General features: G+C 40.4%; 1 protein-coding gene across 1 annotated transcript in view; it reads left to right on the top strand.

The window, feature by feature from the left end:
• TEK (TEK receptor tyrosine kinase) overlaps positions 1-22154 on the top strand; it is a 39291-nt gene that overhangs the window by 7338 nt on the left and 9799 nt on the right. Inside the window, exons 2-12 of the mRNA XM_059834442.1 lie at positions 4055-4366; positions 9483-9593; positions 13239-13391; positions 15517-15648; positions 16831-16971; positions 17687-17815; positions 18861-19015; positions 19294-19435; positions 19817-19978; positions 20814-20948; positions 21714-22007. Of these exons, the coding sequence (XP_059690425.1) occupies positions 4055-4366; positions 9483-9593; positions 13239-13391; positions 15517-15648; positions 16831-16971; positions 17687-17815; positions 18861-19015; positions 19294-19435; positions 19817-19978; positions 20814-20948; positions 21714-22007 (1866 nt within the window). The remainder of the gene's footprint in view (positions 1-4054; positions 4367-9482; positions 9594-13238; positions 13392-15516; positions 15649-16830; positions 16972-17686; positions 17816-18860; positions 19016-19293; positions 19436-19816; positions 19979-20813; positions 20949-21713; positions 22008-22154) is intronic.

Here is a 22154-nt window from a genome sequence, read left to right as displayed (position 1 = left end):
TTACTCAGGACTTTGCATTCTCAATACACCTTGCACATATGGACTAGTGATTAATTATGCGTTTGGGGGGCAGTGGGGTATGGTTACCTACTACCTTGATGGACCTGACCACTCTGGCTGCTTGCTATGGTACAGGAGTGTTAACCACTCCACGGTATTGAAAACTTTCCTAATTAACAGGCAACTTTGCAAAGGCCTCACATTAGACAGATAGAAATTGTCTTGATTATCTCCATGTTTTCCTGGGGCCCAGCAAGGGTTAAGAGAGTAAATCTGGAAGTATTTGGCCAGGGACTTTCTGAGACTAAAGGACAAATCGTAACACTTATCTATTCTTGTAAGACTTTCTGTGTGTACTCATCTATGGCATTAAACTATCTCGGCTCCAGATTGCTGCATTGTTCTATTCCCGAACTAGTGTCTAGCACGAATTCCGATCTAGGGAAGTGATGTTTTAAACTTGATCAGAGACTTTCTTGCTCTTTGAGCAGACCTGTGTCTGGGGTGTGTTCCAGGGAATTTCTGAGAGCTATTTCTTCCAGCTTGTCCTGGCTAAGTTTTGCTGATGCAACACAGCACAGAAAACATGATGACTCTGTGCCTGTATGAATGGCAATTTGGTAGGGAATAAGAACACACAGGGGCTGCAGAGACAGCGTGATACTCTCTGTTCAGCACAATTTCCCCAGGTCAATATGTACTAGAGAAGCTGTGAAAGACACAGCCAGGTATCACCTAGCAAGAGAGAGCACAATCCTGTAGTTAAGAGTGGGCCAAGAGGAACTGCGAAGGTCTCACTGTGTTCATTTTGCCGTCTGGATTATAGTGGGTTTGCTATTATTTAAATTTACTGCTTTAGTGGATGCCATTTGCTCTGTGCTGGAAGGGCTCAAAGCACTGCACCACAATGAGTGTGCGTCATAAATACCGGGCAATTAATCCTCTCTGCATGGTATCTCCCATTTCCAGCACTAGCCTTCTGCAAGTGCTCTCGCTTCTCAAAATCCATTTGCACACACAGCAAATTGCCTTCCTGATAAGGTCAGTTCTTCAAGGACCAGGGCAGGAGTCAAAGGACTTTTTCAAGGAAGCACAGAGGATTGTCACTGATACAGAGACAGGCTGTTTCCTGTCTGAATTTGTTGTGCTTTTCTCAGAGAGCTAAATCCTGTTGTCCTTATTTGGTCCTTATATACTCAAAGTCTTCATTAATGTCAAGGGTAGGATTTGCCAAAGTTTTGCCAGACTAGGTAAATTCCTCTTTAGCAAAGACAGTTGGGTTAGTTTAAGTTGCATTACCAGAAAGAGATGCTGGTAGGAATCCCTAAGCATAAAGTGTTTGCGCGTTTTACACTTTAAGGTTTTGGGGGTTTTTTTCCACAATCTGAGGGCAGCAACTCCCAGTGGAGGCAAACAAAGCCTTCCTATCACCTCAGAGGCCGTAGGCTGACTTTAAAATGCCAGTCCTGCTAGATTCTGAGTTGAATGAGTGAGTCGCCTTCAAGTCAATATGCTGTTAAGTTGCTTTTTTTTTCAAAATGCACCTAAAGCGTAGCTTCTCTTAGTGCAAAACTTTCACTGGGATATATTTTAATTTCTGCTTGCAATATATTCCATCTGTGAAACTTGGCGTATGATTCCACACTTATGCATAGATATTGCTCCCTTTTAGGCACAGAAAGGCCTTCTAGTGTTTCTCTAGGAAGACATGAAACTCCATCTGTGCTCTGTCTGCTTCATGCAGGTGTCTGGGTTACTCTGCACTGTCTAATATGTCAAAAAAACACCTATATTTAGACAATAAATCAGAATACTATCCATCCATCAGTGGCTAGATTTTGATTCATTTGGAATAATCGCAACTGTAAATAAGCAATACACCTGAGCTATGGTTGTTCTATACCTTGATTACATGGTTTGTGCTACTACAATGAAACAGAAGAGTATGCAGCAAATGTCCTGAATCTGATACATGTTACTTTGCTATGTCTTGCATAGGGATCAAAGGCGACGTGAAAGCTAGTCCTCAAAACTCGGACTTCTCCTACTACTTTTTCTCAGCGTATTAAAAGGTTGGGATGCAGGGCAGGGAAAGAGGTGTTATTTTCACCTTTCAATCTGTGTTGGAAGTGAGAGGAATGCATTAATGCCAAAGAAATGGAACTGGAGCCCTGGATGAGCAGACATCCTCTGAAGGACCCCAGCAACTTGGGCCCATACCTCTTTATTGGAAAGAGAGTTGCAGATTTGTGCCCTGTGGATGCTAGGCAGAAACATCAAAATATTTCAGTTCTGATCTGCATCACCCTGCCTGACCTCAACACAGATAATCACATCAAGTTATGGAGTTTGGATCCAGATTTAGTTCTGAGTTTCACAAAAGTTTGCAGAAATCAGGATCTTGCAATTTATGATTGTAAGAATATCTCTATCTGGCATGTGATCCTTTCTGATATAAACTGAAGCCCTCTGCTTTCAATGTTGGTGACTGTTGAATTACATCTGCCTTCAGCTGATGCATCAGACCCACAGTAAGAGCACAAATGTTCCTCATCTAAAAGTAAAAATGCTGAGCTAAATACCCTATAAAATGAATGCACAAGTCTGGCCTCATTTCTATCACATGCTTCTTTAACCTTGTTGAAAGGATTTATTTTTGTAACGTGCAGCAGGATGAATTGACTTCTCTGACCCGCACCTTTCTGCGCTACCTACTTTAACGGCCATTGCATCCTTTCCAGAAGGTTTCATTTCTACATTCTGTAACTGCAAGTTATCTGGGCTGGCACAGTAAAGGGTGGTAACGGTGGCAGACTGGCTGGGTGTGGTGAGTGTCAGTCTGCTGTCAAGATACTTCGGTCCCCAGAGTGGTTGCTGGCACTGAAAGCAGAGGAGGACCTCCTCCCTTGGCCCCGAGCGCTACAGAGACGCACGCAAAGACTGCAGTCAGCACTAAGACCTTTTGACCTCCCTTATCTAAGACTATACCCCTTCCTTCCAATCAGAGAAACATTTGGAAGCAGAGTGGCACTAAATATTGGGTCTCTCTGTGTAAATACAAAATATACTTGTATCCAAAGCAGGAAAATAGATGTGATGAATAAAAGAAATCAATTATTCTTCCTGTTTCAGCTGGAAAAAATGTTACTGTTTCCCTTCTCCTTACCCTGAATTTCAAAAGTAAAAGGAAACGCCTGTTATTTGCAAATTGTTGATTATAGGATAGCTGTATTTCACTCCTGCTATGCATGTTTGAACAACTAAATCTGTAGCACTCTGCCAGAGACTGTTTTAATTAGGCTTCAATCTATCATTTTCAACGAACTTCCATCTCCATGTATTTCTGGCAGTTCTAGTGATCAAAGGGAGCCATTTCAATTGATTTAACCCTAACCTCATAAAAAATGGCTTTACTAGTGCTGCTGACTTGCTCTTTGCTTTTGAGAAAGCTTCTTTGTGCCATGGTTCTTGCGGCTGTCTGTTAGGGCTTCGAATGGTTAGCATGTGAATGATTATGAAATCATTAACCCAAATTCATAAAACAGCTGAAAAAAAATACTCCAAGTTTTCAAAGTATTACTATTTCCTGTAACTGAAAGACATACCCACTTTACATCAATTCGTACATGTTAAATCCGTGTGAAGGACATAAAAGAAACACCTTATAATCTGCTGACCTTGTAATCAGCAAAGCACCATACTTGAGACATTTATACACATGTCGAACTATCCAAGGACCTATCTGCTTCTGCAACCCATGGTTTTCCCTGGGCTTCTGCAACAGCTCTTAAAAGAAATTCCACAAGTTTGCGACAGTTATTTCCTCTTCCGAGAAGAGCAAATTCCATCTGGTTGTGACATAAATGACATGAAAAGTAAATCCTAAAGTCAGTGTAGCAGTTAATCTACAGTCTTCCTATTTTGCACAAAGGCTGTGCAAGACACCAGCCAGAGAAACCATGAGTACTGGGTGCAACAGCTTATCTGGTGATTAGATTGGCCACATACTCAAACTCTGCAGTAAAATTTTTTTACTTGCTGTTTTTTATCTCAGGTAAAGTGGAAGCAGCACTGGACCTCATACTGATCAATTCTTTCCCTCTGGTGGGCAACTCCGAGACATCACTTATCTGTATCACTTCCAAATGGCGTTCCCGTGAGTCTATCACAATAGACCGAGACCAGGAGGATGTGACAAACCAGCACCGGGAACCACTGGAAGTTAACGAAGATTCAAAGAGAGCAACAGCCAAAACAGTGGTGTGGAAGAGGGAACAGGCCAGTGAAACTATTGGAGCATATTACTGTGAAGGGAAACTCAAGGATGAGGTGACAAGGATACATACCATGAAGATGCCGCTGGGAGGTACTGTATGGTGGTCAGATCTGAATTTTGCATGCCACTGCTTGCAGACTGGCAGTTATCCCTGGTTGGTACAAGTGGGCACAAACGTGGCTTCAGAGCAGGCGAGGCAGTCTGGAGTCAACAAAAACAGACTTGGCTCAAGCCCACGGTTTTTTTTCTAAAGTGCAGAGACAACTGGCCGATACTAGCTCTTAGTCGTTTCCTCGTGGAAGTTAGTCAAACATCTGTAGGTATTCTGCCTGTATCTGGCTACTGCCAGGAACACAAAGTCAGGCGGCAAATAAGGTAAGTACTGGCCTCACTGACCCCATGAAATAACAGATATGGTAACTCCTGCACTGGGTCTTTCTCATCCCAGACCCTTGATTTCTAAACAAGCTTCCATTTTAAAGTTCTGACAGGTCTGAGATGTAGGTAGCTAAACACCGCTATCCTTCTCTGTTAATAAATGGGCAATGATCTAACTGGTCAAGCTGATCCTAGAAAATAAATGCCTTGCCTAAGGTTCAGTAAAACTACAGATCAGCAACATTGCATCTGCAGTCTGTGACAGTATGAAAAAAAACAGTCCAGCTCAACACTGGAAAGAAACTCCAGAGAAGTTTCCCAAAATCTAAGAAGGTTATTCACAAAAATCCACTATGGATTTCACTATTGACTTGGTTTTGATTTTAAGTCTATGCACACTAGAAAAAGCAAACATGGCAGAGAGATGGTGGGATGAGAAGGTAGGATTTCCAAGGCCCAGCACTCTGGCCATTAAACCGCATTTTCTTATCTGCAAAATTTCACTTGTCTCTGGACCTGATTAGACTTCTGGGACAAGATCCAAAGCAAAGAGATCACCATGAACTACAGAAAAGTGTAAGAAATTTTGCCTAATTTTCTGCAGCAAACCAAATTTTGAAAATTTCAGCCAATTTTTAGTAGACTTCGCTGTATTGCTAATGTTTTGGGCTATGGCAGCTGGTCTGTGAGGACACTTGACACTTTAAATCTTTCTTTATAAGATTTTAGTAAAAGGAATTATCATTGTTGGTATCTGCTGAAATTATAGAACAAATTTAGAAAAAGAGGTTTTTCATTTGTCTGAACTACAGCTAGTGTCCATTTATTTCTTTTAGTATGGGAACAGTAGAAGGAAGGTGGGCAGGACAAGTGCGTTTTTCTTTGGCTTATGTCTTCTCTGACCAAATGTGGTCTTTGATTGGACTGATCACCAAGAAAGCTCTGCAGATGCAGGCTGACAACTCCATTGTTTCAAAGGAGGCTGCAATGAAGAGGAGGAGGAGATAAGGTAACAGTCCATGGAAAGTCAATGTGACCCTGGCTGTACCAGAATGCCAGTGAGCTGAGCGCATCTCTGGCTGTTGTGTAGAACAACCTCCATGGGTGGAAGAGTGTCTTCTGAATCAATCAGGTTTTTGCACTTGGTATTTGTGCTCTAGGAGCAGAGAATTTAAAGTAATCAAACTTTGAGCGCTTCCTATGTGACGGAAGTTGTTCTAACCAGAAATAGCACAACATTCATGCCAGTGGTAGGTAGATTTCTTTGAATAATTTCTGTGTTTGAATCCATTTCTCAGATTTTCTCTGCAAAAGCTTTCACTGACAAAATTTGAGCTAGCAAGTCGTTGGTGAATGTGTACAATCTAATCAGGCTAGATGGGTGAGAAAGAGGCGCCACAGAAATTCTCAAAGCTATTAAAGTGCACAGAAAGAGGAAAATCCAGCCACTGTTTTGCAGCCTCAGGGCAAGAAGCTGCTGAAATACTCTCTAAGCATTAATCATTTGGGTAGCCCCACTGACTTTAGTGGGAGCTGCCATCTGCCTGATTATGTACCTATTATCAGATATGCAGACACAGTGAAGATTTTTGCTGTATAATACAGAAAGATAGCAGGTTCATTGCCCTGTTTTACTCTACACATGTGCCTTTCTGAAAGTAATGAGTCTGTTCTCCTGAATTCTTTATATTTTAGCATTATGGTTACACATGTAATATTCATACATGCAATGAGAGGGAACAGATTATGCTTTTTATACATATATATATATACACACAGCACGCATTTCTAAAATAGAACTCTATATAGCCTGTTCTGCATTTAGTAAAATATAATTTATGCAATTTCTCTACACAATAAATGTGTATTTTCAAATATATGATTGAGTTTCCCCCACAGAAACTCTCTGGAACAGGCAAAGGGACAATAATGGAAATTGTAGCAACAGAGCTTTATGGCACTTGCCCTGCAACTCAGTTCATTATGTCTCTATATGGAATTGGCACACTTGAGATGTGAAATCATGAAATACAAGTCACAATCTAAAAATACGTTGGAACTGAGCCCACCAGGGAGTGTGGGTTCCTTTCCATTGCAACAATACTCTGAAGAAAAAGTCTTGTGGTTAAGCTAAACAACACACAAAGAAAAGAAAATGGGAATACAAAAGTTTACTATCTTGTTAAGACAATTAGTAATGCCTCACTAAATTTGGTCCAAAAACCACTGCAGCTAAAGCACTTAGTACCGTTTGTAATTAACAATTCTTTTTTGGGAAAGCTATTGAATTTTCTTTTCCTAAATAGATCATGATTTTCACCATGCATTTGTTATTCATAAATAACTTCTAACTCGGGAGCTGACAGTAAGTTGGGACTGCTTTCAGTTTTTGTTTGCCTGTTTCTAACAAGATCTTATTTCATTATTCTGTATTAGAATTCTCTGCTTCTCTAAGATGTAAGTTCAGATACCAGTGCCTAGGTAATATGGCAAATGCTGAATATATTCCCATGCGTACGCTTAGTATCATGCAGGAAGAGTCCTGCTGAAATCAATTGGATAGCACTTACAAAGGAATGAAAATACATGGCAGAAGCTCAGAGCGTAGAGCACTAGAACTGCACAGGGGTTGGAAATTCTATTCTGCAGAGAACTGTGAGTTTTCAATAGTTGTCTTATTTCCAATCTGAAATAAAACAATAAAATGTCAAAATTCTCAAGGAAATAAAATTCTGGGAAGGAGGTTGGCATGAATTATACAAATGTCTTCATTTTTACTCAAATTTTCTTTCTTTAATTTTACATCACATAACATAACACAAACATTTTGATTTTTAATTAAAATGCCATTCAGGAATGGAAGTATTAAAATGTTCTTTCCTCAAATATTGCAAGAATACTACCCTTTTTTTCCCCTCAGATTTTACAAAATAATATTGTGGAGGTACTAACACAGACTCAGCCTCATACAAACTTTGATGTAGCATCTACCAGCTCATTTTTTTACAGCTCTATTACATATCTAATACAATAGAAAGTTATTTCAAAATTTTTTCTCCGCTTTCTGATCCTACTTCTGTGTATTTCTCTGCCACCAAATTTCAGACACAGACTCCAAACTTGTTTTCTGCAAACATTGGTATGACCTAAAGTATACTTTATGGGCAGTTTTCTAAAAATGAACCAAAACCAAGAGGCATGACTATGGATAAATGGCAATTGTTTATGACTAAGTTGTCTAACAGTTTGTACTAACTTGTGTATGTGTTCCTTAAACAAAATATCCCTTCTGAAATAAATGTAACTTTAATAGAAATGGAACCTGTGTAAATGTGGAGCCGACTAAGAGCATGAATAGCTCTTCAAGGATTCCTTCCAGCTGAGGCTCAGGTGTGTCTTTCTGTCAGGAATGTCCCACTCACCTGGCTGGGGAGGCAGGTGGCAGCAGAACGGGCTCCCACGAACTGAACAAAAACAAGGTGCAGGACGGACTTACCCAAGAGGAACTTGCACAGGTGGAACTCTAAGGCTAAACAGCCTCAAAAACAGAAAGAGAAAAGGGGCTGGAGAAAATCAATGCCTCACTCCCCTGCCTGCTCTAAAAGGGAAAGTACAAAGGTGTAACACTCTCACTCAGATAAAGAGCTGAATAGTTTGGAAATTAACTTTGCCTAATTGTAGAAGAATTTCAGTAATTTTTTTGCCATATGACATATTGATGACAGTATGGCATAAAACCTCAGAACTGAAAATGGTCAGAAAGCCTGAATTTGTCCTCAAAAAACCTCACAGCTTTCCCTTGTAATTTCCCAACTAAATGAAAGGAAGCGCCCTTAACTTCTAACTTATTTCAAAGTAATGTTGCAATTAAAATTATCGTTTCAATGGTTTCAAAAAGTACTATTTGATGAGATTTTTCTGTCCCTTCCCCTATTACCTTCTGATCTTTTCTTCCACTAGTAATGATAAGAAAAAGGCAAAAACTTTGTGAAAATCCCTCTATCTAGTACTTTCTTCTTTTTCTTAAATCAAGAACCATAAACAAATGTATAAAAGTACTTTTCAGTTTAAGCAGAAAAATGAATTTAAATTTCCCAACTGGAAAAATGAAAAATATCACCAATCTAGACAGTTCCTTACACAGAACTTTAATTTTAATTAAGCCACATTTTCAGATGAGAAAATTTTGGTAAAAATACCACCGTTTGTGAATATTATTTTTGTTGTTGTTGTTCTTAGTGCAAGCCAACACACTCAGTATTTATAAAGAGCATGGTGAATCAACACAAGCACAGACCTACTCTCTCTTACTGCATCTCTCCCAGACCCTGCATGACTGTGGTCTCCTGAACTATCTTGAATCCTGAACTATATTGTGCATCATAAAGCTCCAACAGAAAAGAACTGAGTCACTCAGGGTATTTGTCTGCCCATGACAGCTTTTTCCTTATGATACATTTTCCAGTACTTTATCCAGTCTGCTTTAAAAGTGTCTCAAGGGATGAAGAAAATGGGGAAAGTGTTTTACAGCCAGTTGGAGCTCCTAGGCAGGAAGTGTTTCCAGTTACTCAGCCAAAATAATTTATTTTTTTTAATTTCATGCCCCAGGTTCTAGTGGCAGTCTGTTGTTTCAGGGTAAGGGTGAGTCCTCTGTCTTTGCCAAAACACAGAGTTGAGGTTGCCGGTGATAAAGAGTTAATGTGTGCTCTACAGAAATGTAAATGTCAAAATCTGAGTCAGTGTCCATTCTCAGCTTTTGGCCCAGAGACCAGGCAGAGACAACAACTGCTGCTATTTATCCCATATTTCTGTCCTGTTCTGTTTTCAGCCTCATTCCACCCGGTGGCATTAACTGTTACAGCAAATAAGGGAGAGCATGTGAATATTTCCTTCATCAGAATGGCAGCAAAAGAGGAAGACGCAGTGATCTACAAAAATGGTGATTAACCTTTCTCTCTTGTCTTTTCTCTTCCTGCTATCATTGTCTTAGCCAAGTGCCACATAACTGTTTTAAGATCATTCATTGCTGATGAAGCCCATTCTGTGCAACTGGAGCAGATGTAATTCCTCATGCATTTAATGTTCCCTAAAGGAGCCATTTGCCATATTCAGTATATTGAGCTGACCCCTTTCTCTTCCACCAGAATGCCAAATCCTCTCTTTATTCCTTTGCTTTGTTTCTCATTTTCTGTTTGATTTCCTTCTATATCCCCTCATATATTTGCCTGGATTATTTTAGCACCTTTTTTTTTTTTTTTTTTTTTGCTGTGCCACTGTGAAGACCTAGTTACTGCATCTCTCCTTGCGTTTCTACTGCTTTTCAAGTGCGTACCTTTCCTTCTTCAAATGGCTTTTAGCGGCCATTTAACTTCTACGATGCTCTTCAGGCTAAGAAATTAAGCACTAGTAATCTGCCATTAGAAGGGCAAAACTGTCAACAAAATCTAATTCTTACTTCATTCAACCACAAAAATTAGTCAGGTTATGAAATTTATGACACCAACTTTTCTATCTAACATGTCACCCAAAACGCATGTAACTCACTGTTCAGCTGTGTGTTGCTGCTGCTTGACACTTGGAAATACGTGCAGTTTGCTATCCACCTCCTGTAGAAATGTAGTAAAATACTGGTGACTAAACTCATAGCGCCTTCACACTTAATCAGAATGTTAGACCCCAACAAACGATGGTTGTGGAAAGCACACGTAATGCACTGGTCCATCTTTGTCTACACGTAGCCTAGCTTACAGTAAACTACCAGCAAACAGGGAGTAAACAGAGCAGGATGAGATAAGGAAGTGTCAGCACACTGCAAAGGAATGCATACAGTGGGTCAGCTTCAGCCCCAGTTACTGAATACTTGGAACACTTCCCTACAGGCTAGAAGAGAAAAATAACCAAAAGGTGTCTTTTAAAAAGGCAATATGCAAAGCAGAGTTTCTTAAAGACCTGTTTCTTTGCTCTTCAGAGATTCAGCTATGGCAGTGCATAGTTGAGAAAGTTTGCCATCACTTGTCCTTTCAGGGTCCCCAGGGAAATTTTGTGATCTCTTGTCAGCTTTTTCTCATACAAGAACCAGTTGATAGATTGGAGCAGGAGTGCTTACATTATGGTGCTGCCTTAGCTGGGATTCCAACTGGAAATTCATCATGACTCTGGACAGTAGGTCAAGTTCTCCACCTGAGATTGCAGCTGAAATAGCATCCCTGAAGAGCTTGCAAAGAACAGAAAATACTTGTCCTGTTATTGAACCATTGCAGTCTTTCACTTCAGTCATTAAAAGTACCACTTCCCCCTTGCAGACCCTCACAAAGGCTGTCTAGAGAATGAAACTGTCCTGCTAAACAAGGTTGCTTTAAAACATTGGCATAACTTGTGCCATCTTGGAAAACAAGCTGCAGAAACTGGACCTTGCTAACAGACTGTGAGCATAAGGCTTTCTTAATACTTTGCTGCCAAATTTGTTTGCAGCTTGTAACGCAAAAGATATGCAAAAAAATCTCCGCAGTTTCAGAACTAATCCCTTTCATTCTTTGATGTTTTTCTTTGGCCCTGTTTTCTTGAAGAACTGTTATGTGTTGTCATGAACTAAAGTGACCCAAGATCTTTTTGCTGTTTTGAGTATGATCCTCAGCAAAGTTTTATGTTTCTAGTCTGCCTGAAATTTTACTATAGTCAAATTGATAGTATGACAGTATGTATGATCACAAATGGTAAAGGTCTTGCCTGACCCTGTTTACCTTCTAAATTATTTCAGCAAAGCCAAGAAAGTTGTTTCATTATCAGTGTAACTGTAAGGGGATGTAGCAGGTAAGGGCATTTGACTTGTGGGAGTATCATCTGGTTAATTGTCACTCAGCATAAGTGACTAAGACAAGAAACAAGAGAAGTGATAAATAAACAGACACACAAGCCCTAAGGAGTAGCAGGTGACAGTGAAAACATCAAGCAGATGTTTTCTGATGGGCAGAGCTCTCCAGCTTCTGAGGGCCACTAAGGGAACAACACAAAACTCTGAGCAGCCTCAGTCAGAGCTTTGTAGGTATAAGAAGCAGGGGCAGGATTATCATGGGTCTCAGGGGAAAAGAGCAAACTTATTATGGCATGATTGAGGGGGACCGTGAGCACGTGTGAGATAATGGGACATTCAGAGAAAGAGCCAAATAGGAGAAAGGGAGGGCTCAAACTGAACGGGAAAGGAATAAGCATGGGATAATGGGGCGGGAAGCAGGTAAAAGCTGCCACTTGCATGTGTGCAAGCTGCATGCTAGTACACTGGTCTGGCCAAGCTCTCCACTGAAGTTGGTCTGATCTTATTAAACTCTATTCCTAATTATCCTTCAACATAAGTGTGCTATCTACCTGATATGCATATATATCATCTGCTAGTGACCTTCAGGCCAGGCTAGGTTTGACTTCTCGTAACTGTAAACACATGCCAGGGGTCAAAGGGGCTTGTATGTCTGGGGACAGCAACCAGACAGACTTAAGTGTCTAAGGCCAGTTACAGCAGGGACCCATTTGCATGTTCGTGTCTGTGTGTGTGTGCATGTGTGACACTAGTGAACTTCAAACCAGGCTAACCAGTGAGTAGGATAAGAGGTCTGAGAGACAGCTGTTAGAGAGAACGTAGGTCCAGGCCAGCTAAGACGCATTTTGGGGTGTGTGAGTGTATGAGAACTGCCAGCAAGCCTGGCAAGTGAGAATAGGATTGGGCTGTCTGGGTTGTTCATGTGTATGTGAGTCCTGTGTGCATATGCACTACCTGTAAAGTCACAGTTCTGCTGTGTGGGTCTGTTGGTGGCTGGCTTTGTTGGTACAGTGTGTGTGTGCATGTGCATGTATGTTTTGGTGACAGCTGGCTGGACCTGGCGTTAGCTGACTGCATCAACCTTGCTCTAACAGACTGGAGTGGAAGGACTCCCAGGGGTCCTGAAGTCCACTGGCTGCAGCTTCTCTTTGACAGCAATGTCCAAATGTTGTTACTTGGTGATCCAGAAGCATGGGAGAAGACCAAATGCTGTTGCCTTACTTAGAAAACATGTATGACAAACTACAGCAAACCTAGAATAACATCAATAAGCTCCTTTGGTGAAAAAAATAGGAGACAGAAACATGTTAAGTCTGGGAAGAAAAAATAAATCTGTGCTGTGTTCTTTCTACTTTGGTCTGCTAAGTAAATCCTTATGCTACTCAGGTTAAATAGGACCTGGCTGGCATTTGCTATTTGACTCCTTCAGCCACACAAGACTCCCTGCAGATGGCCACCCCTCACTTCAGGAAAGGCCAAGAAACAAAATGAACACTTTTAACCACCAGACTCTGAGCAACATTCCTGTAAATCAATGCTGAACTTCAAGTAGTTTGTCCCATTCATCTACTAAATCTCATCAAGATCTAGCTTCCTTTTTACTTGCACCTCTCCAGTTATCTAGTATGGCTAAGAGCTGTCAGCAAAACTGATAAATCGATTCTGCTGCTTAGCTCATCCCAGCTGTCCTTCTGCAGTAACCAATGCAAACTCACTTCTGTCTGTAGAGGGTGAATCGCTTCTGTCTGTTGTATCTGTGTGCTCCTTCCTCAGGTTCGTTCATCCACTCTGTGCCCAGGCATGAAGTGCCAGGGGAGCTGGAAGTCTCCTATCCTGAAGTTCAACCACAGGACGCAGGGGTTTACTCTGCCAGATATATAGGAGGAAACCTCTTTACTTCTGCTTACACAAGGCTTATTGTAAGACGTAAGTTCCATTAATGTGTGCTGATGATTAATTGTTTAAAGTCATAATGAATCTGAAATGAAACTTGCACTGTGCCCAAATAAGGGCCAAAATCTTTCTTGGCATAAGCTGCCATCAGATTATGTCAGAAAAAATTTGTTCCCAAGGATCTTTGGTACAAGCCAATACTGATTTAAGCAGCTGAGAGAGGAAAAAAAAACCAGATTTAGGCTCAACTCATCTTAACTATTGCCAAGACAGCTAGCTCTTTTGTCGGCATATCAGCTTTTCAAACACCAAGTAAGCATGCACAAAGGTGGTGCTGGGTCTCCCATGAATATGAGATGTGGATCTGAGCACAAAATACGAATTTTCAAATGTCTTTTTTCTCCTTGGTGGGCTGTATCCAAACCACATTTATCCCAAGATTTCTCACCTTATTCTAATTTCACAAACTACCTCAGCCTTAGTTAGCTCTTAAAGTTCTCCTCCCGGTGGATGACAGGACCAGTTTACAACACAGGAGGATACTTTCCATTAAGTATTCTACATGTCTTGTAGCTCATGCTGCTATGTCCACTTTCATCAGATATGAAGAAAATTATATTCTATTAACTTGGATAGAAATATAAAACTGATACGTAAAAATAAATAGCTGCTCAAATATCTTACATTATGGAGAAAATATTTTTGATGGCAAATTGTATTTTATTTGCTACCATCCACAGGATACTTCCAGGAATTGCAAATTAATCAATATAATGCCCCAAATATGGATTCTGAAGCTATTGCCACCTGACTAAATGAAATAATGGTCCAAGATCTGCTCTCTGCCCTAGTGCCAAGCTGCACAGCAGAAGGCTTATCCATAAATTCTGCCCCTTGTCTTGAAAGAGGCTTTTGTCTTGCCCATCCTGCCTATTGGGAAAACTCTTGGGGCATAGTCTGGGAGAGTGGTAGGGAGCACACTAACAGCAAAGAGAATGAATGATTACATGCCACTGCTGAAACACATGTCCTGTCTTTCTTTCAATTAGCAGTACGGACACAGACTGATGATTTTTAGCAAAGTTTTTTTTTACGTATCCACATGTAAGAATTTAATTACAGGAGAAGGAGGAGATAGAGCTCCAAATACCATGTTGATTCATTAAATGCACACTCAAATCTGGAAGAGCAGATCCAAGTCTGGATTACCCACCCTTAGTGAGCCTGCCTCAGGACTTTCCAGTTTACTATCTTCTCAGTCCTAGCTTTACACTAGAGGAAGTCATGAAGGTCAGTTTCTGTGACGTAAGAAACATTGTTACAAAGCAAATACTGAAAATTATTGAGTCCTCTCATCCCCCACTGATTTCAAAAGCAGCTCAGAGAATTTTGCATCTTGTAGGGATAGATTAATCATTTGCATGATGAAGTCATATATACTTGCTTAGAGCTTGAGCCTTGCTTCTATGAAATCAGTATCAAAACTCTCACTGGCAGAATTAATGGTAGTAGTTTCTTTTTAAATTATGAAGTGGGAAAGAAAATCATGACAGGCATTAAGTGAACTGATGGCTCTTAGTCAATTTATTCCAGAAACAGGTCACCAGTTGATTGATCCTTCTTATAAAGACCCAGTGAAGACAGTAAAGATACAACAGATGTGAAACCAGTCTAATGAACTTTCAAGAATGATATTGCTACAGAAAAAAATCATGACTCGCCAAATGCTGGTACAATGCCAGTGATGCCAAGCTTGGTCCTGTTGGCTTTCTACCAGTACAGCCAGCTCCAGGGGAACCCTGGAGCTTTTGTAGGTCTCAGATCCCTGGTACAAGAATAGAAATCTGAAATACAGCATCTTTGTCAACTTCCAAACTTACTCTTCCAAACTAAAAAAATCTACCTCTAGTTTCAAAAATTGAAGACTTTTTCAGTTAGTTCCTTGAAGTTGTTACCTAGTATTACTGCATACTATGCAGCACTTCCACAACGGAAGAAGTCTTTACTTACATTAGGTCAGCCGGCTGGGGCTTTAGGGGCTCCATATGGATTGTATTTTTATGTACTTTACTGTTTGTCTTAATTAAAATACTTTTACTACTTGATTGGTTATTGAATAAGAAGACAACAAATATGTTACTATATTTTTGCATAAAAGGATGTGAAGCTCAGAAATGGGGACCTTCCTGTAGCTCTCACTGCCCTTCCTGCACAAACAATGGCATTTGTCATGAAGATACCGGAGAATGCATCTGTCCTCCAGGTTTTATGGGAAAAACATGTGAGAAAGGTAAGCAGATATTATTTTCACAGATTGCATATTAATTTGTTCTCAGCAGCAGAAGTTGGCAGATTATTGAGGGAAGCATCAAATGGAGTAGCCTTATTTTACTCTTTATAGCTATTGCATTTATAGCTGGTGCTGGAGACAGGACAGTGTTGGGTGAGATGAACCCTGAATTATTAAGGCTGTTCTTGTAGTCGTGATTTAATTTCTTCCTCTCTTCTCCTAGTAGAGATTATATTGCCAGGGAAGATGAATGTTTCCAACTCTTCTTAACCAATATGCACTGGGACAGTGTGCTAGATAATCTCTTCTAGGCTCCCTTTTCCATGAGAGGCTGGACGAGATGATCTTTCAAGATCCCTTCCAACCCGGGCTGTTCTATGACTCCCCTGAAATCAGTATGCTTGAAGCTACTGACTGACTGTTAAATGCATGATAGAATAGCATATCTTAAGGATACAATGGCACTGGGAAATGAAGCCCTGTGTTAGAGGTTTCCTGGCTACTTCTGAACAAGCTGCTAACGTGCTCACAGGGTGATTTACCTCGGTAGGAGCATATCAACAGTATATGTCTGTTTGCGCATATCTCTGTCTGTGACAATTAGTTTGGATTCTGGAATAATTACAGCAGGCACCACATTGCTCTGATCTCTCCAAGCAACTTTTGGGTCCAATGTTAAATATGTATCTTAACATTTGACTGAATTGCAGTGCTGAAAATATTAGAGCTAAGCTATTGGAGTAGTTGACATTTGAACTACTCTAATGTAACACTGATCATATCAGAAAAGCAAAACCTTGAGCTTGGCAGTTTCATATGCACTGAATTCTAAGATGAATATTCATTTTCATGGCACTGTTTGTCCATTTTATGTTAAAAAGGCTTATAAAGTGGTTTTATTGCTGAAGCTCTGCCCCCAAATATCCAAATCAATGGGTCCTTTGTGGATGTATCCTCACATGTGAGAAAATTATGCTTGTCTCTGCTGCCTGAACTTAACCATTAGTGCAGCCATGGGTTAAGTAGTTATTGATGTTAATATATTGGGTATCTGAATGCTAAAAAAACTATTTTTTATTTTAATTCATGTTTTCTATTGTCTAAAGCTGTATCATTAGAAGCATTAGCTCTTTTGTGGACTTGATGCTGTTGGGCTATTCTTTCCCTCTCTCCCTTCAATAGCTTGTGGAGCCAATACATTTGGCAAAACATGTGAAGAGAGCTGTAAAGAGAACTATGGCTGCAGGAACTATATGTTCTGTCTACCAGATCCATATGGTTGTTCTTGCGCCACAGGATGGATGGGACTGGAATGTGATAAAGGTATAGTAAAAAATATGAGGAATGGTGAAGAGTCCTTAGTGTGTTGCACAAGGAAATATAGAAGGCAACTAACAGAAGAGAGTAAAAGACAGGATTTTTTACATTCTGTGAAAGGGGGATAATAATATTTACCCATTTCAGAGGACCATGTCAGATTCTCAGAAGAAGGACATAGTAAAGTTATAAACTATTCAAATTAGTCTGCAAAATTAATTTATGTTCTACTGAGACATTAAAAATCCTCTAACAGCTACAGTCCTTCTGTATTTCTACTAATCAAACTGAGCAATTCAGTGCCAGACATATATCCATTGCTGAGCAATACTGAGCATAATCAGCTTTGTTCACTTCAATTAGACTGCAATCTCTTTGGGACATGAAGCACATCCTCCTTTATGAATATGTGCCACCTTGTTCAATGGTGACACAGTGGTGATGGAGCCTTTGGACACTACCACAGTGCAAGTGAAGCAACAGTGGAGATTCAGGAAGCCTCCACATTGGCATCTAGTCTACAAATGACAGGCATGGATACAAATGTGCTCTACTTTTTTGATGTTAGTGTGTTCTCAGGATGCTCTGTGGGTGATTTAGTGCTAATACATGTAGTTTCAAACTCAACCCAACTGAGGGAACTGATGCATGAGATGATTGAAAACTAATGGAAGACATTTTCTAGTACCTTTACACTAACTGGAGACATATGTACTTGCAGAATGCAAACCTGGTTTTTATGGGTCAGATTGCAAACTCAAATGTAATTGTCACAATCGAGGGACATGCGACAGATTTAAGGGCTGCATCTGCTCCCTCGGATGGCATGGTCTGCAATGTGAAAAAGAAGGTAAAGCAAGGTAACACGGTAGTAAATGACTTTTCCCAGTGTAACTGAAACCGATCTTCACGCTGGTACAGCATTTCTGCTCCAGGCTGGTATCCTTGCCCTGCCAATTACACTCCAAGGGCCTAGACAATTCTGTACATCTTTATTGCAATGCAGTGTTTTTAAGCCTCTGCCCCATATGCTGCATTTAGCAGGCTGGTATGCTACCATTTCATTTGATTTTGCTTTCATTAGAGGTAGATTTGCAAACCTTACTCCATAGAATTTGACACTGACCTTAATATCAATTACTGACAGAAGCTACAATTCCTACGTGCATGATCAGCTTTTGGATAGGCTCATGGTACTTTACCATTACCTACCTCTTTTTCATCTGTGTACACTCCTGTACCGTGTGCCTCATGATCTGAAATTGATGACTGAGACACCAGGACAACCCCAGAATTTAAAACAGCTCTGTCTCTCTGAGAGAGAGCTAAGTTTGCAAAGCTGAACATACCTCATTCAGAATCTCTTTGGATTCAGGCAAGGCTGGCAGACAGTATTTTGTAAGATGCACTCAACATCTATTATTTCTGCTTGACAAAGTGACAAATCCACCGTTAACCTGTAAATGCTTTCAAATGCAAAAACAAGCAGAGAAATAAGACTGTGATCCGACCAGCCAAACTATACCATTGTGATCTGACTGTTCTTATAAACAGACAAAATGGAAAGCAAATAGACACTGTACATTCAGTACAAAATGTGTGCACGATCGTGCCATAGCTTGACTGCCTGTGCTTAGAATGTCAGAGAGAAAGAGCAGGGAGGGGAGGGGAAAAGAAAGAAGAGTGGACACGGGGCTTGTTCCTTCTCACATGGTATTTACGCTGATGTAACAGTGCTAACTTTGGTAAGCATGATCCTTGTGTATGCCCACATGAGTGAAGGGAGGAACAGACACCTATACTGCCTATGCTCATTGTACACCTAAAGCTGTTTGTGCTGCCCTTTTAAAGTTCTGTTTGAAGGCTAACATTAAAATACTATATATCTTCTGCAGGTTCAGCAGATCTTTCACCTCAGATAGAAAACTTACTAGATCCTGTAGAACTCAATTCTGGTGTCGAGTTCAAGCCTTTTTGTATAGCAACTGGGATGCCACTTCCTAAATCTGAAGAATTTAAACTTTTGAAGCAAGATGGAACTGTCCTAAGGGTAGGTTCCTGATTAATTGCTTCTTATTATTTCTGATGCTTATATTAACTTTATCTGTAGTTAATGCACACTGTGGTTTTCAAGCATATTGTGAAATTTTGACATTCTGAGATACCTTATGAACTGGAGCACACATGAAACTATAGAATTGGCTATTGTAGACCCCTTCTATTGATATCACTAAGCTCTAGATGAGTTCCTAAACTGTGAGAAAGTGTCACAGGAATATTCCTAAACACCTGCATTTTTCAGGCCCTGTACATCTTTTGTCATTTCAGCCTGCCCTAATTGTTACCAGTAATCGCTCGGAAGCCATGTTTACAATTAATCGAATCCAGCCCCGTGATACAGGAACCTGGGTCTGCAGTGTGCAGACAGTAGCGGGAATGGCAGAGAAACCATTTCAAGTTACAGTCAAAGGTAAAAGCATGCATCTCTTCAAATGTCTTTGCCTCTCTGCTTTTAAGGGCAGCTTTATACTCTAACGTGGCAGAGCATTCTATTCTCTGCACCGCAGGAAAATGTCTGAGTAAATATCTACAATCAGAATATGAACAGAGGCCCCTTATAAGCAACATACTAATTATGTGTATTGAAAAAATAAATGTGATGGTAAGGATTAGAAGAAAACCCAAGTGTTTTTTGAAAGATCTAAACTGTCAGATTTAGCATGCAAACTCCTGTCTATTTTGTAAGAGTTTTGAAGAACATCTCCCATTTTCCTGTAGATCTAGGAAGATACCAGAGTTTTACTGACACAGGGAATTAAAAGGCTGGTTTAATATTTGTGCTCTTGCTCAGTTCCTCCTGTGCCACAGTATGCTCCAAGGCTGACAGACAGTGGACATAATTTTCTCATAATTAATATCAATGCTGAGTTACATCTTGGAGATGGACCTGTTGTGTCAACAAAACTCCTGTACAAGCCAGCAAAACGTTATCAGTCCTGGATGTCTGTGGAAGGTAAGAGGACATTATTCAATTCCCTTAAATGCAAACTTCAGCTGCGTGCTGAAACATAATGTGGTGTCTGCTCTTGACTAAACTCAGAAGACTCTACAACACATAAAAGTTAAATCTTTTATGACTGGACATGTGACTCTTTGTATATCAATATGTATCATGTTAATGTGGATGTAGGACACCAGCAGTCAAAAGCATATATTCAGCTTTCAATAATGAAAGGGTTCCCCCTCCTTCCTTGAGATAAACAGTACTCAACGTAGGGCCCAGCTGTTGAAAACTCCCATGTAAATAGCAGGTTTTCAAAAGAAGTGAGCAGTACGGAGATGTCCTGGAGCATCTACAATCTTCCTTCATGTCTGTTGTGCCCTCTGGTGAGACAAATATCTTACCTAAAGATTTATCAGGAACGGTATGGGCAAAATGAAGCCTGCTTGTGGGTTAGATAACCTCTTGCAGCCCTGTTTTAACATTTTATGCAAGGCCTAAACTATTATAGGAAACATTACAGGAACTTTAACAAGTAACAAACAACTGTTCTTACTAACTCAAGATAACCCAAAATCTGCATGCGTAATGCACACTGCCTAAGCAACCAGCCTTGTTCTGTCCTGAAGGAAGGGCAGATGGAAACATCCTTTGGGCTGGGTTGGAGCTCAACTTAAAAACAAGTATTTTATACTTCTAAATAGTTTATCTCAGTGAATCAGGAACAAAAGAAGAGCCTGAGTATCTTACCTTCCATGGTTAGTCGTTCAGGAATATTTTCCAAACCTTTTCTTCCTTAATGTTTTTCAGCATGGGCTATGGCTTTACTTTCTTCTTTCATTGTCAGTAAAAGGCACAACCAAAAGACTGGACAACCTGGAACCAAAAACAGAATATCAGTTCTGTGTTCAGCTGAGTCGGCAAGGGGAAGGTGGGGAAGGCCATCCTGGACCACAGGCTAGCTTCACAACAGCTGCGCTTGGTAAGTCATCATCTCGGCTTTTCACAAAAGGGCTGTTTCAGCTGTTTTTCTCGGTGGTCTGTTCCCTGATCTCTGCCAGAGCACTTTCAGTTGAGCAAAGAAGTCTGGATATGAAAATTTTGTAGAGTCCTTCAAAATAATCTCTGGCAAAGAAAAAAAAAAAGAAGAAGAAAAAAAACAAAGGTGAAGAAAACCAGAAAAAGGCAGAGCTATTATTGTCCCTGATTTAGAGACGGGGGGTCTGGGAAACGAAAATTTACATATTTTGGCTGGCTGCGCAGCAGCATTGGAGATAGAAATCACTTCTTTTGCATGCCAGTCCTTCCTCCTAATACCAGATCAGTCCTTCCTCTTAGTATTAGATCAGTTTACTTTAAAAATGAAAATCTCTGAACAAGCAGAAAAGCTTTTAGTCCACTGAGGATACAGCCCAAACTGAATACGGACATACAAAATAAATGAGGATTGTACCAGGAACTATCTAACAAGAGAGCAAAAGAGATGGCTTCTCACCTCTGAAAAGTGCATCTGCAACACCAGCTCAGTGAAGAGACCTTTTTGTTGAGACAGTAGCTGTTGATAAGATACTTTGGGACTATCAATACCTCTTAGATGTAATTTCTGCCAAATTGGGTGGGGTGGTGGGGAGAATTACCCTTTGTGACTCCAAGCTAGGGCAAGTGGTTGGGAATAACTGGCACCCCTATTTTAGCTTGCATACTAGACATAAAATGTTGTTCCCTGTCTCACTGTGGCTTTTCCAAGGTCTTCCTCCACCAGAAGGTCTCACTCTCTTTCCAAAAAGTATGACATCACTGAATTTGTCATGGCATCCTTTAACACTGAGGACAGAGGATGACATTCGTGTTGAAGTGGAAAGGAAGAGCGTGAATGACAATGGTGATGAGAGCAGTGTTATTACTCAAGTGCCAGGAAATATGTCCACCCTGATCATTAAAGATCTTGAGCCTAGACAGCAATACATGTGCAGGGTACGGGTGAACACCAGGTCCCAAGGAGAATGGAGCAACTACCTGTATGCATGGACTTTCAGTGACAGTAAGTAGTTGATTCACATCCTTCTGTTTAATTCTTCCTCTTTCCCCCAGTGATCAGACTGATTGTCACTTAATGACTACATTAAATGTAATCCTTTGTTCTGGTAACACTCAGTTCCTGATGATCAGTTGTGGTCGTTATTACTAT

This window comes from Gavia stellata, chromosome Z, assembly GCF_030936135.1.
Source record: "Gavia stellata isolate bGavSte3 chromosome Z, bGavSte3.hap2, whole genome shotgun sequence".
In the NCBI taxonomy this organism is placed as follows: Eukaryota; Metazoa; Chordata; class Aves; order Gaviiformes; family Gaviidae; genus Gavia; species Gavia stellata.
This window is presented reverse-complemented; position numbering and strand designations above follow the sequence as displayed.